Consider the following 20946-nt stretch of genomic DNA (forward strand, 5'->3'; position numbering starts at 1 on the left):
TAAAAAAAAAAAAAAAAAAAGAAGAAGAAAGAAATTCTACATTTTCCTGAGGCATCATTTTAACACTGTCTAGTTTTCAAAAACTATTCCTGGTACTCCAAAAGAAAACTATTCCAATTCTTCATTTTTCAACTCTCCATTTTCTCTCAGTAATAATCAGCCAAGATTTACTAGAGGACACAAATGCAGCTCATTTATTTGAGATTGCTATTGTAAGACTAGTTATTACTTTAAGCTTCACTGGTCCCCCCCCAATGTTTTTTTATTGGCACATTATATTTCACCATAATCTGACGAAATATATTTTTGGCACTACACACGCTCTATATCCTAATTCTAGGATCTCTGACCAACATCCTGATTATTAATAAATTAATATCAGGAATGGGATTAAAGACCAAATAATAGTCTGGCTTACATGTTTAACTATTTTAAATTTGGTTTATGAAAGCTTACTTTCAGTACTTTCTGGTCAATTTTCCTGTGACTTTTAAAACTGCTCTAAAAAAGTCATTGTTGATTAAAAAGGAAAAAAAAAACAACTTGCTGATCATCTCGGGTATATAAAAAGTATTCAATTTTGGCCTAAAAGTCTAAAAAGAAAGGATTCTTAATGATGTAAATATCATTCTCTGAAGTTTCGGTGCACATAAGCTTTACTTTGACAACATTTGCTATATTACTACTTCTTTCAACTAATAACTCTTACTCAGAAAATGATGCTCCTTAAATATCAGGACTTTATTAACTGATACACAAAAATGCTTCTATTTATTTTATTGAACATTATAATATTAGCTCTCCTTTGACTTCCTTGTATTTGCTACCTCGTACTCAGAAAAACTAGGACAGGGTGCATGTATATAATTATGCATGATCTTCTTACTTAATTTACCTACCACAAGAGACTAAAGGTTTTCCAAAATAACATTTAACAAACTTACCCTTGAGAGCACCTCCTACACGGTTGATTGGAGCTCTTGCTGTCTTTTTCCCTTTGCTTTTGAGTTCAGCTAGTGTACTTCGTTGTGGTACTGAAGGTCCAAAAACTTCCTCCTCCTCTTCTTTTTCAAGTGCTAAAAGAGTTTGTCGTGATACTCGAGCTTGGAATTGCCTAAAGTAAGAGAAATTATCTTTTAGTAGATGTAACCACTATCCACTAGACTCAAAATTTCTAATTTGCTAAAACAAACAAAGGAAAAGAACAGAATATGGGGTAAGAAATATAGAAATACTCCAAACAAATTCCTGGAGTTTGGAGTCCTCTGTTCTGGCTTGGGAGCTAGGAGAAAAACAGAAAAATTTCACATGGAATCTTTAATTATCAGCTTAGCTACAAGATAAAGTACACCTATTCTTTCCCAAATAAAGGAAAATACTCCACTATCATAAAATCAAAAGAAAATTTTTTAAAAATCTACTCCAAACTCTTAGAAATAAAGAGAACTCCCTTGAGATCAAAGGATCACTTGGCTACAATGATTTAGGTCCTTTAAAAGTCCATGTTTGAAATCCTAGTGACTTGGGAGGCTGAAGCAGGAGGATCAAGAGTTCAAAGCCAGCCTCAGCAACTTAGCAAGGCCCTAAGCAACTCAGCGAGAACTGTTTCTAAATAAAATACAAAAAAGGGCTGGGGATGTGGTCCAGTTAAGTGTCCCTGGTATGGGGGAAAAAAAAAAACCCACGAAAAAGTCCACGTTTGATCCAGGTGTGGTGGCAATCACTTGTAATTTCAGCTGCTCAAGAGGCTAAAGCAAGAGGATTAAAAGGGCCAGGCCAGGCAACTTAGCAAAATCCTGTCTTAACATAAAAAGAGGTAGGAATATAGTTCAGTGGTAGAGCACTTGCCTAGTATGTGCAAGGACCTGGGTTCAGTCCCCAGCACTGTGAAAATTAATAAAAAAAAAAAAAAATAAAAATTCTAAGTTTGATCAATTAAAAATACTCTGAAAATCATTATCATAGGTTGATCAGGATCAGAATAGGGTGACTAAGACAATAAAAGTCATAAAGTTTCCCATCAAATTTTTATTATAACTTTTTTTTTTTTTTGGTGGTGCTGGGGATTGAATCCAGGGCCTTGTGCATGTGAGGCAAGCACTCTACCAACTGAGCTATATTCCCAGCCCTATTATAACAATTTTTAAAATTTACTTTACTAAAGCTGGTAGAAGTTTGAAAACTAAATATCCTGTGCTGCTGCTATTTAAGTATTATCAGAAAGGTAAACAAACAAATATAAAGAAGAACTTGCAAGTGCTGACTGGGATGAAATAAGGTCACTATAGCCTCTCTCTTTCACACTGATTAGGATGAAAACTCTAGACAACACAGAAAAAGAGCAACTAACTGAGGATTCTAAAAAGTAAACAAAAGCAAGTAGATTGTGGAGAGGAGTTAAAAACTTAAATAATTTAAGCAGGGTTTTTTCCTGTTTTGTTGTTTTATTTTCTTCCGTTTTCTCTTATGGTTTAGAACTGTCGCAATGATGGTGTAGTAATCTAAAACTCCTAGGAAAAACACCATTTTTCTAGGTAGAAGAGTGAGAAAAAGGGAGTCTGAGGACCAAAAAGCACAGGAAAAATACTGAAGAGGAATAAGCAAAAGAAGGGGATTTCCTAACTCAGTACACGAATTGGTACAAGCCCTGGGCTCACACTACGTATGCACAGAAAATGCTCTGAGAACTGAACTATAATATAAACCACTACCCAAGTCTCATACCAGTCCCTGAGCATTACAGTAACCCCTGAGCAGGACATGGGATAGAACTAAAACACCCTAACAAAGGTCTTGAAAACTGAACTGACATCTCAACCACCACTGACATAAAGTGAGAAAGAACTTTTGAAATCTGAAGTTTGGTTTTCTACTAAGACAAAAACAAAAATTCTTCCAGAGAATATCAATCAACAGGACTCAGTCTCATAACACAGTATCAAAATAAATGTCCGGGACACAATCCATAATTATTTGACACATGAAGAACCAGGAAATTGTGGCCAGTTCTCAAAGGAAAAGACAAATAATAACCAACATGGAGATGACCCACATGTTGGTGTGTTTTCAGAAATTTTAAAGCAGCTATTACAGCTATGTTCCATAAGATAAAGGTTGAACATTTGAAATAAATGAAAACACAAAATTTTTAAAACAGAAACTATAAAAGAACAGGATGTGGTGGCACATGACAGTAATTCCAACTACTCAAGAGGCTGAGAAGATCACAAGTTTGAGGCAAACTTTGGCAATTTAGTGAGGTCCTGTGTCAGGCTGGGGATATAAGTCAGTTGTAGAGCACCCTGGATTCAATCCCCAATATTGCAAAAATTAAAACAAAGGTAATAAAAAGACTGGTACTCAGAAGAGGCAAGAGGATTGCAAGTTGGAGGGCATCCCAGATAATTTAGTGAAACCCTGTGTCTCAAAACTTTTAAAAATATAAAAAGGGCTGGTGGTGTAGGTCAGTGACAGAGCAATTGCCTGGCAAGGGGATGGAATGTAGCTTGGTGGTAGAGCTATTGCCTAGCATGCATGAAGCCCTTGATTTAATCCCCAGTACTGATGGGGTGGTGTGTGTGTAAAATCAAAATTTTTGTAACAGAAATTCAAAAAGAAAAAGAAGAAAATTATTTTTTTAAATAATGGCCGAGCCAGGGACAGTGATGCATCCCAGTAGTTTGGGAGACTGAGGCAAGAAGATTGCAAGTTCAAACCAGCCTCAGCAACTAAGCAAGACCCTAAGCAACTTAGCAAGACCTTTTCAAAATAAAACATAAAAAGGGTTAGGGGTGGCTCAGTAGTTAAGCATCCCTGAGTTCAATCCCTGGTACATAAAAAAATAGATAAATTTTTTTAAATTAAAAATAAAAATAAGTGGCTCCATGGTTCTATCCCCAGCACCAAAATAAATAAATAAATAAATAGTAGTAACAGACAAAAGGTCAATAAAGTAAATTAAAATTAAATACTAATATTCAAATAATCCAAAAGAAGTAGGAAACAATCTATAGAGGAAACAAACAACAAAATGAATAAGAAAATGGTAGACCTAAATCCAATACTATTCATAATTCTATTAAATGGTCTAAACATACCAAAAAAAGAGACATATTTTCAGATAAGGAAAACAACTATTTGCTCTACAGAAGAAACCCATTTAAAACATAAAGATACAAATAAAAGGAAAGCTATTTAAAAACCTGTGGCACAAATATTCATAGAAGCATTATTTCATAATATCCGAAAAGTAGAAACAACCCAAATGCCCACTAATGGATACACAAAATGTAGTACATCCATAAAATAAAATATCACTCAGAAATCAAAAGAAATTAATTAATACATGCCACAACTGTGTTAATCTATGACGATCCTTGAAAATACGCTAAATAAAAGAAGCCAGTTGCTAAAGACTATGTATTACAGGATTCCATTTATGTGAAATGTCTAGAACAGACAAATCCATAGACAAAGAGCAGATTAGCAGTTATCTGGAACTTAGGAAACTAGGAATGGGGAATGACTATTAAGGATTGGGTATTAAGAATATTCTAGGGCTGAGGGTTATAGCTCAGTGGTTGAACATTGCCAAGCATGAGGGAGGCCCTGGGTTTGAGCCCTAGCACCCCCGGCCACACAGAGAAAAGTTCTAAAAATCTAATCACGGTGATGGCTGCACAACTCTAAAGCTTTCAAACAACTAGAATGAAAAAAAATATATATCATGCAAACAAAAAGAAAGGTGGAATGGCTTTGTTTTTTATTTTGGTTTTGGAGATTTGAGTCCATGGCCTTATACAGCTAAGCACAATACCACTGAGTTACACCCAGCTTTGGAATGGCTGTAATAAATACCAGACCAAATAGACTTCAGAATAAAGGAGTACAATCAGGGATAAAGGCGTCATTATATAATGGATAAAGGGCCAATTCTAAATGTGTATGTACTTAACAATATAACTTCACATTATATTAAGCAGAGTTAACAGGACTGAAAGAAGAAAAAAGGCAAAAATCACAATTAAAGAGACTTTAAAAGTCCTCCCAGGTCAGGAGCATGCTGGTCATCACAGGGATTGGGAGGCTCAGGCAGGAGGATCACAAGTTCCAGGCCAGTGTCAGCAATTTAGTAAGGTTCTAAGCAATTTAGTGAGACCAGGTCTCAAAAAGTAAAAAGGGCTGGGGATGTGGCTCAGTGGTAAAGCGCCCAGGGGTTCAATCCCCAGTACCAAAAACAAAACAAAACCCAACAACAATAAAAAACTCCTCCCTGTAATTGTTAGAACAAGTAAAGAGAGAAATCAACAAAGATACAAAAGGTCAGATCAGATCACCAATCAACTTGACTTAAATAACATTTACAAAACAAACGTTTTTTTGAATGTATATGGAACATTCACCAAGATAGACCATATCCTAGATGATGAAATAAATCATAACAAATTTAAAAGAATTAAAATCATACAAATTATGTTCTCTGATCACAATGGAATTAAACAATTAAAGTAGAAATCAATAACAGGGAGCTATCTGAAAACCCCCAAAACATTTTCTAATTAAATAACATTTCTAAATAAACCATAAGTCAAAAAGGAGACACAAAAGAAATTAGAAAATCTTCTGAGTGAAAATGAAAACATGACATATTAAAACTCGTGAGATGCAGCTGAGGGAAATTTAGAGCATTAAAGGCTTTTATGAGAAAAAAAGGATTAGAATCAATGATCTAATCTAAGCTTTTACCTGAAAATAGAAAAAGAAGAAATAGTTATACCAAGCAAGAAGAAAGAAAAGAACAGAAAATCAGAATGAGAAAAACAGTGATCCCAGAAGGAGGTTCTGAGACACAATCAATAAAATTGATAAACTTCTATTGGAGTGAGAAAAAAGAGAAGATACAAATTACCACTATCAGGAATGAAAGAATATTACATCACCTGGTAGACATTTAAAGGATAATAAAGTAATATTATAAACAACTCTGTGCCCACAAACTCGAGAACTTAGATGAAATAGACCAATTCTTTAAAGATTAGAAAAAAAAGTATCTTCTAAAGTTCACTAAAAGAAATCATACCTAAATAAAGTGAAAAAAATATGTTTATGTGCAATCCTAATAAAAATTCCAGAAAGGTGAATCTAAAACTCCAGACATGGTGGCACACACCTATAATCCCTGTGGTTCAGGAGGACTGAGTTCAAAGCCAGCCTCAGCAACTTAGAGAGACCCTAAGCAATTTAGGGAGATCCTGTCTCTAAATAAAATATAAAATGGGCTGGGTTTGTGGGTCAGTGGTTAAGTGCTCCTGGGTTCGATCCCCAGTACAAAAAAAAAAAAAAAAGAAAAGAAATTACACACTTTTATTCTTTAAGAGTTAAAGAATAAATAGGCAAGACTATAGCTGGAAGAAAATATTTATAAATCAAAACATATCTGACAAAAGGTTTGCATTTAGAATATATAAGGAAACTTTACAACACAAAAGCATTATTATAAATCAAAGAAGAGAGACTCAAAAGTCTATATACTATATGACTCCATTTATATGACATTCTAGAAACAGCAAAACTATAGGACTGGAGAATAGATAAGTGTTTGCTAGTATTCAGGTTAAGATTAGGTGTTAACAACTACAAAGGAATAGCATCAGGGAATTCTCTTAGGGGGTGTGGAACTATTCTATATCCTTTTTAAAAATATTTTATTTTTTAGTGTAGTTGGACACAATACCTTTATTTCACTTATTTATTTTTATGTGGTGCTGAGGATTGAGCTCAGAGTCTCGAACATGTGAGGCAAGCGCCCTACCACTGAGCCACAACCCCAGCCCCTATTCTATATCTTAATTGTGGTGACAGTTAAATGTATATTCATTTGTGAAAACTCATAAAACCATATACCAAAGAATGGATTTTACTGTAAAAAAATATGTCTAAAAAAATGAATAGTAGCTAAGTAAATTTAACTTGCCAATACATCAGGGAGCATTTCATTCAGAAGCAAAAAGACCATTTATTTCTTAATTTAAAAAAGAGTTAAGACAAGCCACAGAAAAGCACTTTACCTATGTTGGGACTGCAGTCTTTCTAATGGTTCAGCCTTCCGTTGAATCCCTTCCTGGAATATTGCATCTGCTTTCTTAAAGTTTTCTCTAGCTTCATATTCTTCAGCCCATGAAATGTAGAACTGAGCAAGCGAAATGCCAATCCCTTGGTTGTGCAAATAACTATACACATCCAAAGGTTCATTGCATAAATGCCCCTGAAACAAATTAAAAGTGTTAACAGTTAACCAATTTCTTCCATTTATGAAATGCCTGTTACGTGCCAACACATTTACTACAATATAAATTTGGCAAGGACCATGCTTGAAGGCCCCAAAAGAGACAAAAGAAAGAAATTAATTTGTAAGAAAAAGGAATGGGGAAGAAAGACTTTAAGAAGCAGTGATATTTAGGCTGGGCATGGTGATTCGGGAAGCCGAGCCAGAAGGATCACAAGTTCAAAGCCAGCCTCAGCAACTTAGTGAGACCCTGTCTCAAAATAAAAAATTAAAAGGAGGGCTGGGGTTGTGGCTCAGTGGTAGAGCACTTGCCTTGCACACATGAGGCACTGGGTTCGATCCTCAGCACCACATAAAAATAAAATAAAGATATTGCGTCCATCTACAAATAAAAAATATATATTAAAAAATAAAATAAAAATGACATGGAATATGGCTCAGTGGTAAAGCAATACAAAAAAAGAAAGACTGGGCTGGGTTTTTGGCTCAGCGGGAGAGTGCTTGCCTAGCAAGTGTGAGGCCCTGGGTTTGATCCTCAGCACCACATAAAAATAAATAAATTAAAATAAAAGTATTGTGTTCAACTACAACTAAAAAATAAATATAAAAAAAAAAAACACCAAAAGCTTATAAGCAAAGAAATGAATGACTTGGTCAACTCTGCATTTAAGAAGGTACTTTATGTCAGGTTAGGTGGCCCACACCTATCATCCAAGTTACTTGAGAGGCTGACACATGAGGATACCAAGTTCCAGACCAGTACGGGCAACTTAGACTATCTCAAAATAAAATAACAAAGTCTAGGGATGCAGCTCAGTGGCGGAGCACTTGCCTAGTGAAGTCCTGGATTCAAATTCAGTACCACCAAAATGAAAAAAAATAACTTTGTACAAGCAGATACAATTCTAGTAGCAAAGAAGAAAAATAAAAACTCCAACATTTTTATATTTCATTTTAACAATCATTTTATAGTTTTGATCATAATAAAATCTTATTTCATTCCAATCACACTGTACCATTCTTTTTTTGTGGGGGATGGGGATTGAACTCAGAGACACTTGACCACTGAGCCACATCCCCAGCCCTATTTTGTATTTTATTTAGAGACAGGGTCTCACTGAGTTGCTTAGCACCTCACAGTTGCTGAGGCTGGCTATGAACTCATGATTCTCCTGTATCATCCTCCCAAACCACTAGGATTACAGGCATGCACCATTGTGCCCAGTCATTCTTTTTTTTTTAAATCTGAACTTTTTTGGCAATAAGTTCAATATCACTTAACATAAACAATATTTACAATAGCAAATTTACATTCAGAATAGTCTATTTGCCTGATGTCATATAGACACAATTTGTCAGTACACTAAGCAATCACAAAATAGTTTCTTAAGTCATAGTTTGAGCATGCACTACCAGAAAAGAACAGAAACACTATTGCAAGTCCGGATTTCCTAAAAGCAGACACTGAAATGGAGGCTGGCATGTAGGCATGCTTACAGAGTAATGTGGTTGGGATCAACATCTGGGAAGAAGTGAGGATACAGAAGGTACTGGACTGCAAAGCAGACAGGTTGACCACATGAGGAGTTAAGTCTGGAGTTAGGATGGCTCTACAGGGTTTTCTCCAGTTGGGATGGGGAGATCAAGTCTTTGTATCTCTACATGGAGCAGTCCAGGGTTATAGGCCCCAGTGAGTGGGCATGACCTGGGGTGAGGCAGGGCTCTTCATTAGGGGAAATTACAAAAGAGAGCTAACAGCTGTGAATAGTCAGCCAACAGCACTCCCAGCAGTTGGGGAAGGAAGTCCTTTGGTTCTGAAGGGTTATCTGGGCAGCTGGGTCTAGTACACAATACCAAAACAATATAAACAAGTAAAAGTAGAGGTATAAAAGTAGAGTATACCTCTACTTTTATACTCTACTCCAAGCAGTTAAAGTATACATAGCAGAATATTCTTTCATCATTAATTTTCCCATGATGTTGTTTATTCTCTATTGTTGTTGTTATTATTATTTTAGGTACTGGGGATCTAAGCCAGGAGTGCTTTACCACTGATGCATTTCCCCAGATCTTTTTATTTTTTATTTTGAGACATGGTCTCACTAAGTTGCTTAGACTGGCCTTGAATTGTGATCCTCGTCTCAGCCTCCAAATCGCTGGGATTATAAGTATATGACACCATGCCCACCTCTTCTAAATTATTTTTAAATGAATGCATAGGGTTCCATTTAGAAGACGCTCCATAATTTAATTATTCACTATTACTGGATATTTCAACAACTTTTGCCCAATTATAAATAATTCTAAAATATCTTCGTAAATACAACCTTTCACTTTTGACTTTAGTCCCTTAGGATAAATTCCTAGAACTATGTGTAAAGTAACAAGTTTCTAAGAGGATTATTAAAATTAAAAATGCTAAAATTTAGTAAGTCACAATTTACTAATTTCACCAGATTCTTATCAACATTAGAAACTAAAGACAGTTCCTAATTTCATATAAAAATGGTATTTTAAGCTGGGTATAGTGGTACACACCTACAAACTCAGCTGCTCAGGAGAATTCTAAGTTAGAGGTCACCCTGGGAAACTTAGTGAGAAACTGTCTCAAAATAAAAGGACTAAGAGCTGGGCATGGTGGTACACACCTATAATCCCAGCTACTCGGGAGCTGAGGCAGTTCCAGGCCAGCCTGTACAACTTAGCAAGACCCTTTTCTCAAATTTTTTAAAATGTTTAAAAGGGGAGGGGATGTAGCTCATTAGTAAAGTGCTTGCCTTATATGTGTGAGGCCCTGGGTTTGATCCCCAGTACCTCAGGGGGAAAAAATGAATTTCAGCATTCTAATGTAGGAGTTTTTCATTAAAGAGACTGCCATTTCTGATTCTTTGCTAGAAAGAAGTCTGCTTTCATGTCTAGTTTTTCTGGATTATCTAACCTAAATTAAGTCCTACTAATATGTGTTCCCACAGACTCAGTACTTTTCCTTTTGTAACACTTAGAATGAATGTTTCAAAATCTGTCTTCTCCAATAAACCAGGTTCCACAAAGGCAAAAAACAAAAAAACCACTCAGTCCCTGTCCAGGGTTTAATAAGAATGTTGAATAAATGAAATGTTCCCCTTATATCCCTGAAAAAAAACAATATTACATCGCTTAGTTTTGCAGTAATTCAGTAAATGGGGTTTCCTTATTTATCCAAATTAGTGATTTTTTTCCCTCATATGTTTAAGTTATAATTCAGAGTATTATCAGTTAAGATACAGTCCCTGATACCTGTCACTATATAAAGCTTAAGCTGGGCATAGTGATACATACCAGGCAACTTGTCAATGTCCTGCAGAAATCAAGATATATTATGCCTTCAAGATTCACTTAATTTCCTATACTTGTAATTTTGGAAATTTAAATAATATTCCTCAAGAGAGATATTTTAAGCTGGGTGCCATGAAACATGCTTGTAATTCCAGCCACTCCGCAGGTTAAAGCATGAGGAATTCAAGTTCAAGGCCAGCCTTTTTATTTGATATAAGGTCTTACAACTTAGTAAGACCTTATATCAAATAAAAAAATAAAAGACTCAGGATATAGCTCAGAGGTAGAGCACTTGCCTAGCATGTAAGAGACCCTTAGGTTCAATTGTCAGTACACAGGAAAAATAAAAAGATTTTAGTCAGAAATTTTATCAGTTTCCAATATTTTATTACAGTATCTGTGAACATTCTAAATATTTATTGCTTCCTTTTACCTAATTTCTTTTAGAATAAAAGCAAAGAAATCAATATCTAAGAAAAATTGTCATTAACTTATGAAAAATGTTTTCATGAAACAAACTCTCAAGAGTATTCTAGAAATAAAAGAAATATATGTCAAGTGAGATGGTACAATGTGGTCAGTGGACATTTTTGGCCATAGCAATATACAAGGCGAAAGTCCAAAAACCAACACAACACTAAAACATCACTTTTTAAAATAATTTTTTAGTTACATGGACACAATATTTTTGTTTATTTTTATGTGGTCCTGAGGATTGAACCCACTGCCTCACATGTGCGAGGCAAGTGCTCTGTCACTGAGCCACAACCCCAATCCAAAAGACATCACTCTTTTAATGGTAATGATTTTCATAAAGGAGAGAAAGGGATACCAGAATCACCCAGGAAGCTTTTCCCCAAACAATTGTACTCTCAAGTATTTCCTGCATATCCTTCTCCAGTACAGCTGCATGACCCAATTTTGTTTAGAATAAACAAGCAAATAACTCAAATCCATTGAGAGATCTACATACTTTATGATCAGTCTTAAAAGGTTGTGTGATCAGGGCTGTGGTTATGGCTCAGTAGTACAGCACATGCCTAGCACATGTGAAGCACTGGGTTCCATCCTCAGCACCAAATAAATAGATAAATAAATAAATATAGATGTTGCTATATCCATCTACAGCTAAAAAAGAGGGACGGGTGTGATCAGGGGTACAAAACCTCATTATGCTATATTTAAGTCCATCTTTAAGTGGAACAAATTTAACACATACCAGATATTTGTTAAATGTTTACTGTCTCCTAAGTGGCTCATGTTTTACCACTGTTTTTGTATACTATAAACCTCTAGAGACAATCTCTTGGTTTAATATTTTAAACTCAGTGCCTTGAGAAAGACTTACCAATTTAAGCCAGAGATTGAGAAATCGAGGATCACTATAATAACATTTTTCTCCTTGTAGTGCTTCTACAGCTCTTTCTAATAATGTTGACATGTTACTCTCCTTCCCACCTTGAGGATAGTTTTGTTCTGTCCAATTAATATACCTGAATAGAAAGAAAAGGAAAAGAACATTAAAAAAAAAAAAATTGTAGTTGTAGATGGACAACACGCCTTTATTTTGTTTCATTTTTTTAATGTGGTGATAAGGATTGAACCCAGTGCCTCACATGTGCTAGGCAAGTACACTGCCACTGAACTACAGCCCCAGCCCCATTGAAAAGAACATATTTCAAGTTGAATGTATACTTTTGTTCTGGCTCCAATACTAATTCTTGATTTTTTTAAGCAAAAATATCTAAAATGTTGAAGGTATGTTTCTTGAGAGATCCTCAAAGGCACATCCTAAGACTACATTTCCCCAAGTATCCCTAATATGTGCTTCTGGGAAATACTGGGGATAGGGACAGAAAGGTATAGCTCAAAGTTGCATACCCTAAATTGTACATTTCTTCAATATTAAGGGGAACTGGAAGGGTAGCTCAGTGGTAGAGCACTTGCCTAATGTGTGAAGTCCTGGGTTCTATCCCCATCACCAATAAACAAACAAAAACCCTCAGGAAGACACACTATGACTATTCTGGGTCTCTGTGCCCCCATACCACTTTCTATTCTGACTATTCACTTTCCATTCCTTACACCCCAATTTTAGAAATATAGTCATAAGAACTTCATCTAATATTTCTGTCACCTTTTTAAAAAATAAAAGCACCCACCTATCCCAAACATCCAGAGGGTCATTTCCAGCATAAAATCGAATTTCAGATTCAAATGCCCTGAAATTTAAGCAAAACATGTTAACACGTGTAATATACATAACAATTAACAAGTGTCGCTTCCATGATTTAGATAACTGTACTAGAATATGAGGGTTTGTTAAACAGAAAGAATAGAAATAACAAAGATGATGACAGGCACAGTGACACACACTTTTAATCCCAGAGACTCTGGAGGCTGAGGCACAAGGAATGTAAACTCCATGCCAGTCTCGGCAATTTAGTGAGACCCTATCTCTATATAATAAAAAATTTTAAAAAAGAACTGGAGATGTATGTAGTTCAGTAATTCAATCAGCAGTCCCCGGGTTCAATCATCAATACCACAAAAAAACAAATCAGAAATTCCCCAAATTGATCTATGGATTTAAGAAAATCTAGCAAAATCTCAGCAGACTCTTTACTAGAAATTAACAAGATAATTTTAAAATTTGTTTGGAAAAGCTACACTTGTAATCCCAATGATTTTGGAGACTGAGGCAGGAGAAGCACAAGTTTGAGACCTACCTGGGCTAAAACTTGGTGAGACAGAACAGTCTCAAAATAAATAAGGGGGAGTTCTATTGATTAGCACAGTAGGAAAGCATCCCTGGGTTCAATCCCCAGTGCTGCAATAAATAAATAAATAAATAGATACATACATACATAAATAACATTTGTCAAAAGCTACAAAGTCAACATCAATGCCATATAACAGAGTCCAGAAACAACCCACACATATGTGGTCAATGTGTTTTTTCCCCCCAAGTACTGGGGATTGAACTGAGGGACTTGTACATAACTAGGCAAGTACTCCATCACTAAGCTATATCCTCAATCCTCAAATGATTTTTAAAAATTTTTTAGTTGTAAATGAACACAATACATTTATTTATTTATTTACTTACTTACTTATTTGAGGATTAAACCCAGTGCTTCACACATGCTAGGCAAAGAGCTCTACCACTGAGCCACAACTTCAGCCCCAGTCAAACGATTTTTGACAAGGTCCCCAAAGCAATTCAATAAGGAAAGGGAAAAAAAACTTTCTTTAACAAATGGAGGTAGAACAACCAGACAGCTTCCACATCAGGATAAAAACCTTTTACTCCAACATACACCATACACAGGGATAAATTTAGCATGAATCATACAATTAAACATAAAAGTTAAGACAATGAAATAAGGCTAATAATTATGACTTTGAAGGAGAAAAACATAACAGGACACAAAAAGCACTAGCCCATAAAAAACACGAATTGAATTTCATCAAAATTAAAAATTTTGTGGTTAAAAAATGAACAGAAAATTTAGAACTTGGAAAAAACATCTGCAGCACATATTTGATAAAGGACTTATATAGAGTACATAAAGAACTCCATTACTCAGGAGGCTGAGGCAAGAAAGTTTGAGGCAGTCCTCTGCAACTGATTCAAAATAAAAAATATAAAAGACTGGAAATGTAGCTCAGTGGGAGAGCCCCCCTTGGTTCAATCTCCAGTGACCCTCTCATAAATTAATAATTTAAAAACTGGGCAAAATGTCTGAACAGATGGTGAACAGACTCACTAACACTAATCACCAGGGAAATGAAAAGTATAGCCATAGTGAAATACTACACATCACTATGATGGCTAAAATGAAAGACTGATAACACCAAATAATGTCTAGGGATGTAGCTCAATGGTACATGCCACTGGGTTTAATCCCCAATTCAAATAAATAAATAAATAAAAATCTGAGCATTTCACTGCATGTACATTATACTTAAAAGAAATCTCCAGAGGGCTGGGATTGTGGCTCAGTGGTAGAGCGCTTACCTGGCATATGTAAGGCACTAGGTTTGATTCTCAGTACCACATACAAATAAATAAATAAAATTTAAAAATTGCATCAACAAGTAATAAAAATATTAGAAAGAAAGAAAGAAAGAAAGAAATCTCCAGGGCTGGGGATATATAGCTCAGTTGGTAGAGTGCTTGCCGCATATGCACAAGGCCCCGGTTCAATCCCACCACACAAAAAAAGCACCACATAAAAAAAGAAATCTCCAGCTGGGCACAGTGGTGCAAGCCTATAATCCCAGTGGCTTGGTTTGGGAGGCTGAGGCAAGAAGAGGATCAAGAGTTATGAAATGAGATGGACATCATTACCCTAAGTACATGTATGAAGGCATGAATGGTGTGAATATACTTTGTATGCAACCAGAGATTTGAAAAATTGTGCTCTTTATGTGTAATATGAATTATAATGCATTCTGCTGTCATATAACAAATTAGAATAAAAAATTAAAAAACAAAAACAAACAAAAAACCTATTCTGGGCTAGGGATGTGGCTCAAGCAGTAGAGCACTTGCCTGGCATGCGCGGGGCACTGGGTTCGATCCTCAGCATCACGTAAAAATAAAGACGTTGTGTCCATCGAAAACTAAAAAATAAATATTAGAAAATTCTCTCTCTCTCTCTCTCTTAAAAAAAAAAAAAAAAAAGTAACAACCTTTGGGACAGGAGTCCCCTGTGTTTCTCCTTTACTAGCAAAGCAATAAACCTTCTTTTTCCTTTTTCTCAAAAAAAAAAAAAAGAGTTCAAAGCCAGTCCTCAGCAACTTAGTGAGGTCCTAAGCAACTCAGCAAGACCCTGTCTCTAAATATAAAAAAGATCTGGGGATGTAGCTCAGTGCTAAAGCACCCCTGAGTTCAATCCTTGACACCAGAAAGAAAAAAAAAAAAAGAAATCTCCAGGGCTGGTTCAGTGTTAGAGCACATAACACAAGCTTAGCATTCGGAAGGCCCCCAAAAATACAAATTAAAAGAATCACCAGTCCATAATGACCAACTAAATAAAATTAGGATGAGAGCAATGAGTTGAACCATTCATGTGAGTTTTGATACTATTAACCAAAATGGAGAAGAAAAAGGAAGGTCACTTATGAGAGAAGAGAGAGTGCTTCCTACATTAACTGAAACATTTATCTAATTATCAATAATTCTTGACTATTTACAATAGTGTTACACCCCAATAAACATGAGCTGAAAATATCTACCAAGCATCATAGTTTAGCAACACAATGCACTGTAGAGTATAGGTTGTGATTGGGAGCTGCAGCTCACTATTGCTGCCCAGCATCGGAATACAGTTGTACTGCATACACAGAGCCCATGAAAATATCAAAGTATGGTTTCAACTGAACACATATTGTTTTCACACCATAATAGAGTTGAAGAATCATAAGTCAAACCATCGTAAATCAAGGAACATCTGTTTATGTTATAGACAGACAAAAGGATAGTTAGAAGAAAGAATTGTCAATAGTTAAGCAATCCTAGAAGATATGAATATGTATTGATACAGAGGGCAAACAACAGAGACTTATGTGAGAAACAGTTGAAAGTCTTCAAGAAAAAAGGGAGAATAATTAGAGAAGTGGAAAAACTAGGATAATGTCACAGAAACCAGGGAAGAACATAAAGAATAAAATACCACCATTTCTGAAACAAAAATCATAAAACATAATGCTTTTAAAGATCCAATGAAAGGCAGGGAAGATGGTACATGCGTGGCCTATAATCCCAGTGACTAGGGCCAATGAAGCAGGAGAATGTGTTCAAGGCCATCCTAGGCAATAGGGAAAACCCCAACTCAAACAAATAAAAAAGACCAAAGAAATGAATAAGGATGCTCATTACATTATACCCAAAATTCTAATTTGCCAGTTGGCAGAACTGGTAAAAACAGATATTCTAGTTTAACTTTAAAAAACAAACAAAAAAGCACATTTATCAAAGCATGTATTAGTAGACAAAAGAAAAACCCATAGGTCTTTTGAGTAATGTAAGAGTATTTTTTAGCTTTTATTTTTCCAGAGTTTGTCATTCTTGAGAAATTTTCTAATGAGTTACACATAAAAGATAACAGATTTGCTGGGCATGGTGGCACACACTTGTAATCCCAATAGCTCGGGTGGCTGAGACAGGAGAATCATGAGTTCAAAGCCAGCCTCAGCAATGGCGAGGCGCTAAGCAACTCAATGAGATCCTGTCTCTAAATACAAAATAGGGCTGGGGATGTGGCTCATGGTTGAGTACCCCTGAGTTCAATCCCCAGTACCAAAAATAAATAAATAAATGACACTTCCTCTTAAAAAAAAAAAAGATAGCAGATTCAAGCCATGTGTGCTAGTGCACACCTGTAATTCCAGTGAATCTATAGACTGAGGCTCTCGAGTTCAAGGCCCACCTGGGAAACGGAGAAAAAAACCCTAAGTAAAGTAACTTAGTGATCCCCTGTCTCGAAAAATAAAAATGGTTGGGGAAGTGGCTTAGTAGTAAAGCATTCCCTGGGTTCAAAATCCCAGTACAAAAAAAAGGAGATTCTGGCTAGGGGTTGAACTCATTGGTAGGAAATTTATCTAGCATATTGGAACTCTTGGGTTGGATCCCCAATATTACAAAAAAAAAAAGTAGAGTCATTATTACTCAGAATCCAAGGAAGCAATCTCTTTGATTGATTACCATCAATGAATTAATTCTGTTTAAGAATCCAGAATGGTATAATACTTATGGGAAACCTTGTAACATTTTGCTTACTTTATGTTTATCATTGCCCCCATATAAATTTTATTTTTGTTGATAACAGAGTTTGGGTGATCCACAACCAAATGAAATCCTATAGCCCTTATCTGCACCCCCCCAATTATTTATTTATTTTTATGTGGTGCTGAGGATTAAACCCATTGCCTCACACCTGCTAGGCCAGCGGTCCACCACTGAGCCCCCTTGTTCTTAAAATAAGTCCTTGAGAAGCTCTTTCAAGAGCTATTGTATAATAAGTTATTGGGGAACAGATTCTTCAACCACCAAATTTTTAAAAATACTCCTTATGACATCCTTCATGGATCCACACCTGTATTACAGTTACGGATGAATAATGACAGATTGAGCCCAAAGCATTTTACATACCATTTCTGCTGCTGAAGTGTTGTGTTACAGGCAGATTCTTGCTGTGCCAGAGCTTCCTGAAGAGTGGACATAATTCGTCCCTGCCTTAAGGGTTGTACATTTTCTTTACTCAGCTCCCATTCATCTCCTTCCAGGGACATGGCTTCACTGAGGAGGAGGAAACAAAACTATGTCTGAAACCAACACTGATTTATTATAGCAGTAGATTATAAATGTTTTCTGATAAGTGAGTATTCATTATCTTTGGGTTGAATATGATGAGCTAGCACATTAGTAGTGTCATAGTGTTACACTTCTAAGCTTCTGAGCCTGTCACCTGGTGTCCAAGTTTATGGCTGTAATATTGCCTAATGGAAGAGGGAATTTGGCAAGGGTTCTGTAGACAGTATTGCAAGAATAAAGTTTATATGGGCACAATGGCACTGGCCTGTAATTCCAGTGGTGACTAGGGCAGGAGGATCACAAGTTTGAAGTCAGCCTGAGCAACTTAGGAAGACCCTGTCTCAAAATAAAAAGGTGCTGGTGATGTAGCTCAGTGGTACAGTGCTTGCCTAGCATAAATGAAGCCTTGGGTTCAATGCCCACTCCTGAGGGGGGTGGAAAAGGAACAGGGTGGGCTCAGTGGCAGAGCTTGCCTAGCACACACAAAGCCAAGTTCATTCCCCAGTACTACCAAAAAAAAAAAAAAAAAGTGGATTATTCTACCTCAATGTCCCAAACTGAGCTAGGCCTGTCCTCTCCCTCTTCCTGCTTTTTCCAAGACCTCCTAGTCTTCCTTCATCTCAAATAAATGGCAATTCCATTTTTCCAGTTGCTTAAGCCAAAAATTAGTACCAGCCTTGTTGCCCTGCTCACTGCTGTCAATCATTAAATCCTGTAGTCTCTCCCTTCAAAATACATGCAGAAATCAATTCTTAACAATCAATAAATTCTTAACATCTCCAGTTTTCAGTCTTGCTCACCCTCTTCTCTTTCCAGGATTATTTCAATAAGGTCTTTTTTTAAAAAAAAAAAAAGAGAGAGAGAGAATTTTTTAATATTTATTTTTTAGTTTTCGGCAGACACAACATCTTTGTATGTGGTGCTGAGGATCGAACCCGGGCCGCACACATGCCAGGCAAGCACGCTACCGCTTGAGCCACATCCCCAGCCCCTCAATAAGGTCTTAATTGGTTTCCCTGCTTCCATCTTTTCTGCCTTTAGTCTATTCAACACTGCAGCTAAAGTGTTCCATTTAAACCCAAGTCAAAACCAAGCTCAAAACCTTCCAAGGAACCTGGTGCTGTGATGCACACCTGTAATCCCAGCAACCTGGGACAGAAATCAAGTTGCAGGCCAGCCTCAGCAACTTAGCAAAAAATCTGTCTCAAATTGTTTTTCTAATTAAAAAATAAAAAGGGCTGGGTGATAGAGCACCCCTGGGTTCAATCCCTAGTATAGCAAAAACAAAAAAAACCTTCCAGTGATTTTCTATTACAATCACAGCAAAACCCAAGCCTTTAAAATGTCTGCATCTTCACCTCTTGGGGTTGATTTCCTTCTCTACTATCCTGGTTTACTGTGCTACAATGACACTGGCTTTGTACAGGGCAGCTTCCTCCCCTAACCCTCTTCTGGGGCCTTTGTGCTTCACCCAAGATATAGGCATGACTAGATCTTGAAATTTCCTTCAAGGAGGCGGCCTTGGTTCAAACTTATTTTAAAAAATTTGCTAACTCCCACTCCCAACACTCCCTATCTTTTTATTTATTTATTTTTTTAGTACTACCCACCAACTAATTTTTAATTTCTCTTGTTTGTCTGTCTTGCCCACCATCATCCCTACCCAGAACTTAAGCTTCCTGAGGGTTGGGATTTTTATTTCTTTTGTTTACTTGTTGCACGCAATGCCTAGTAAGTAGTCAGTAAACATTTGTTTTCGGTTAAGAACTCTCGACTTTGCGCTTATCCAGGTATTGTGAATTCCATAAGGTAAAGGCATACTTAATCCCAGCCTAGAACTGGTATATTTTCTTATAAAACAAAAGCAACAAATGTGCAGGCAAGGGCTTTTTAGATCTCTATGCTATTGGCAAAATGATAACATCTAGTATTAGTTATCTGGAAGCAGTTACTTTACAAATACTTTTGAGTCCTCCCAGGAACCCGTAAGGTGGCATTAATATGTGCATTTTCCCTATCTAAGACGTGTCCGAGGCAAACAGCTAGCGAACGGTCAAACTGAGACACACAGACGACACTACAAATCGCAAGCTCCTGTGTGGACCCGACTGAGGCCGCACAGACTCCTTCGCTTTGAAGCTGGACGCCAAAGGATTCTCACGTGTGCTCTAACCGCAGCTTCGCCACCCGCTGCGTTGAATCCAACAGGGAGGCGGCTCCGTGGGTCCTCAACGCCAAGCCTCTGCACCTGCCAGGCACCCTCGGATATCGCAGAAACAGCTCCCAGCAGCTTTTCTCCCATACCTACCTAAGAGCTACCCCCTCCTTCGTCGCCGCCATCCGGCGTTCCCGGCTCATGCTCTCGCTCTCGGTCTTTCCTCAGGACCGCCAACCGTCTGGGCTTCCTTCAGAAACCTGCCCCTAGAGCTACCCAAGGGACCAGGGGTGCTCCAGGACAAAAGCATTCACCGAACTCCCTCACAAACCGACCGCCTCACGTCCTCATTCCTAGCCGCCAAGTTTCAAATTTAACGGTCCTGCGCGGCTAACGTGGCCACGCCCCTCTACTCTTCCCTGCTCGCGCCTCTCTCCCAAGGCATTACGGGACTTGTAGTTCATCCCGGATATAGCCCGCGTGATCGCAGTGCACAACGGGAGTTGTAGTTTACAAGATCCATAGCCGCCCAGGTGCAGCAAGCACTACAAATTGTTGCAGGTGAGCTCTGCATCCGAGCTCTAAGGTGGACCTCTGAACCGAGTGAGAGCTACTTTAAGCACCAGAATTTCTTTGGCGTTTGGGAAGTGTCTTTGAGTAAATGCATTTGGCCAAACTCTCAGGTGCTGCAGCCTAGTTCTGTAATTCATGGTGCTATGGCTCATTTTGTTTTTTTTTAACCTTACATTAATACTGTTTTCGCATTACGTTTCCTTCCCCTAAGGTGTCACCTCTACAACTCAATTTGCACCACTTCTTCTAAACTATCTTGGAAGAGTACCATTTGTTCTTTTGATTTCAGTCTTTCTT

The 20946-nt window shown here is 37.1% G+C and overlaps 1 protein-coding gene across 2 annotated transcripts in view; it reads right to left on the reverse strand.

The window, feature by feature from the left end:
* Bub1b (BUB1 mitotic checkpoint serine/threonine kinase B) overlaps positions 1-20477 on the reverse strand; it is a 62460-nt gene extending 41983 nt beyond the window's left edge. Inside the window, exons 1-6 of one of the 2 annotated variants that reach the window (XM_048793091.1) lie at positions 20230-20477; positions 17760-17906; positions 12763-12822; positions 11949-12093; positions 7068-7264; positions 945-1114 (exon numbers count right to left, since the gene is read on the reverse strand). In XM_048793091.1, coding sequence (XP_048649048.1) covers positions 945-1114; positions 7068-7264; positions 11949-12093; positions 12763-12822; positions 17760-17906; positions 20230-20279 — 769 coding nt within the window. In that variant the 5' untranslated portion in view covers positions 20280-20477. The remainder of the gene's footprint in view (positions 1-944; positions 1115-7067; positions 7265-11948; positions 12094-12762; positions 12823-17759; positions 17907-20229) is intronic. The other variant, XM_015480837.2, reaches the window with a different exon arrangement.
* Between the last annotated feature and the right edge of the window lie 469 nt (positions 20478-20946).

The sequence above is a fragment of the Marmota marmota genome, unplaced genomic scaffold (assembly GCF_001458135.2).
Source record: "Marmota marmota marmota unplaced genomic scaffold, marMar, whole genome shotgun sequence".
NCBI classification, from domain to species: Eukaryota; Metazoa; Chordata; class Mammalia; order Rodentia; family Sciuridae; genus Marmota; species Marmota marmota.